The sequence below is a fragment of the Ostrinia furnacalis genome, unplaced genomic scaffold (assembly GCF_004193835.3).
Source record: "Ostrinia furnacalis isolate ACB-3 unplaced genomic scaffold, ASM419383v2 OfSCF5060, whole genome shotgun sequence".
NCBI lineage: Eukaryota > Metazoa > Arthropoda > Insecta > Lepidoptera > Crambidae > Ostrinia > Ostrinia furnacalis.
In genome coordinates, this window is record NW_021135299.1 from 5,676 (window position 1) to 6,761 (window position 1,086).

Genomic DNA, 1,086 nt, shown 5'->3' on the forward strand with positions numbered 1-1,086 from the left:
AAGCAGATTTTTTTCAAAAAGTATCATGTTTTATTATTTGTTGGCCTTTTTTGTGTATTTTATTTTTGGGTTGACGCGTAATAATATCATTTTTCTGATTTCATGGATTTTTCCATGAAAATATTTTTTTTGGCATCAATATCGTAAGACCACCCCTGAGATAGGCGTTGTATTACAAAACCACACCCTGTATATTGTTTTTTCTAAATAATATGTGTTCTAAAGTTCGACTATAGCGTGTCCATATTCCAACTTAATATTGTCGATCTGAACATAGAAAGTGTCAAAAATACTTTAGGTACACAATAAAATTTGATCAGGGCCACATTAAAACACATTTTTTGGACAGTCGTTTAATTTAAACATAGTATATTATTTTAAGTGAGTGTGATCCGCAACGTTAAACAAAATCAATTTACGCGTTTGACGATATCCAGTTAATGAAAGAAGACACACGGGCGTTGACGCCAGGGAACCCTGGCAGAGCACAGCCATAACCAAAGGAGCAGACGCCGACGACCACTCCGTTGTGGAACAGCGGGCCACCGGAGTCGCCCTGGCACTGGTCGCGACCGCCCACGTCCAACCAGCCGGAGCAGCGTCTTTCCGTTCTATACATGGCCAGGACGCACCCATAGGAAACTGCTCGTGTATATTTTGGAGTGTCTCTTTGTAAGTCCGTCACTACAAACTATACACGAATTTTGCGTACTGATCGTGTACCTATAGTTTGTATCGTGGATGGATTCCGTCTTCGCTCCAAACTATACTACACCACTTACAGTTGACTAGAGTGTGTTTAGTTTATTTGATTTAATAAAATATGGAATTATATTTAAAATTATTACATTTATTAGATATTATGCTCGTGCTTTGTCCTCGAGATTAGAAATAAGAACTACCTATGTAGATCACGTACGGTGATGTCATTTTTAAATTCGTTAATTATTACATAAAATATTATTATTTTACTGAATCTACATATTATTATAATAAATCTAGATTTATAACACTAATGTAAGTGGTTTCTGAAATTAAATTGATTTGGTAGATTTCAAATTAAATACCTACCAATTATTTATTAGT

The 1,086-nt window shown here is 35.4% G+C and overlaps 1 protein-coding gene across 1 annotated transcript; it reads right to left on the reverse strand.

Annotated features, from left to right (window-relative positions):
- Positions 1 to 393: 393 nt before the first annotated feature.
- Positions 394 to 833, reverse strand: LOC114360499 (trypsin, alkaline A-like). Its single transcript, XM_028315222.1, has one exon. It carries the CDS (start codon positions 617 to 619, stop codon positions 416 to 418), a length of 204 nt encoding a protein of 67 aa, XP_028171023.1. The 5' UTR covers positions 620 to 833; the 3' UTR covers positions 394 to 415.
- Between the last annotated feature and the right edge of the window lie 253 nt (positions 834 to 1,086).

Coding starts and splice junctions, on each gene's coding strand:
- LOC114360499 (XM_028315222.1), bottom strand. CDS start 619: ATGTATAGAACGGAAAGACGCTGCTCCGGCTGGTTGGACGTGGGCGGT.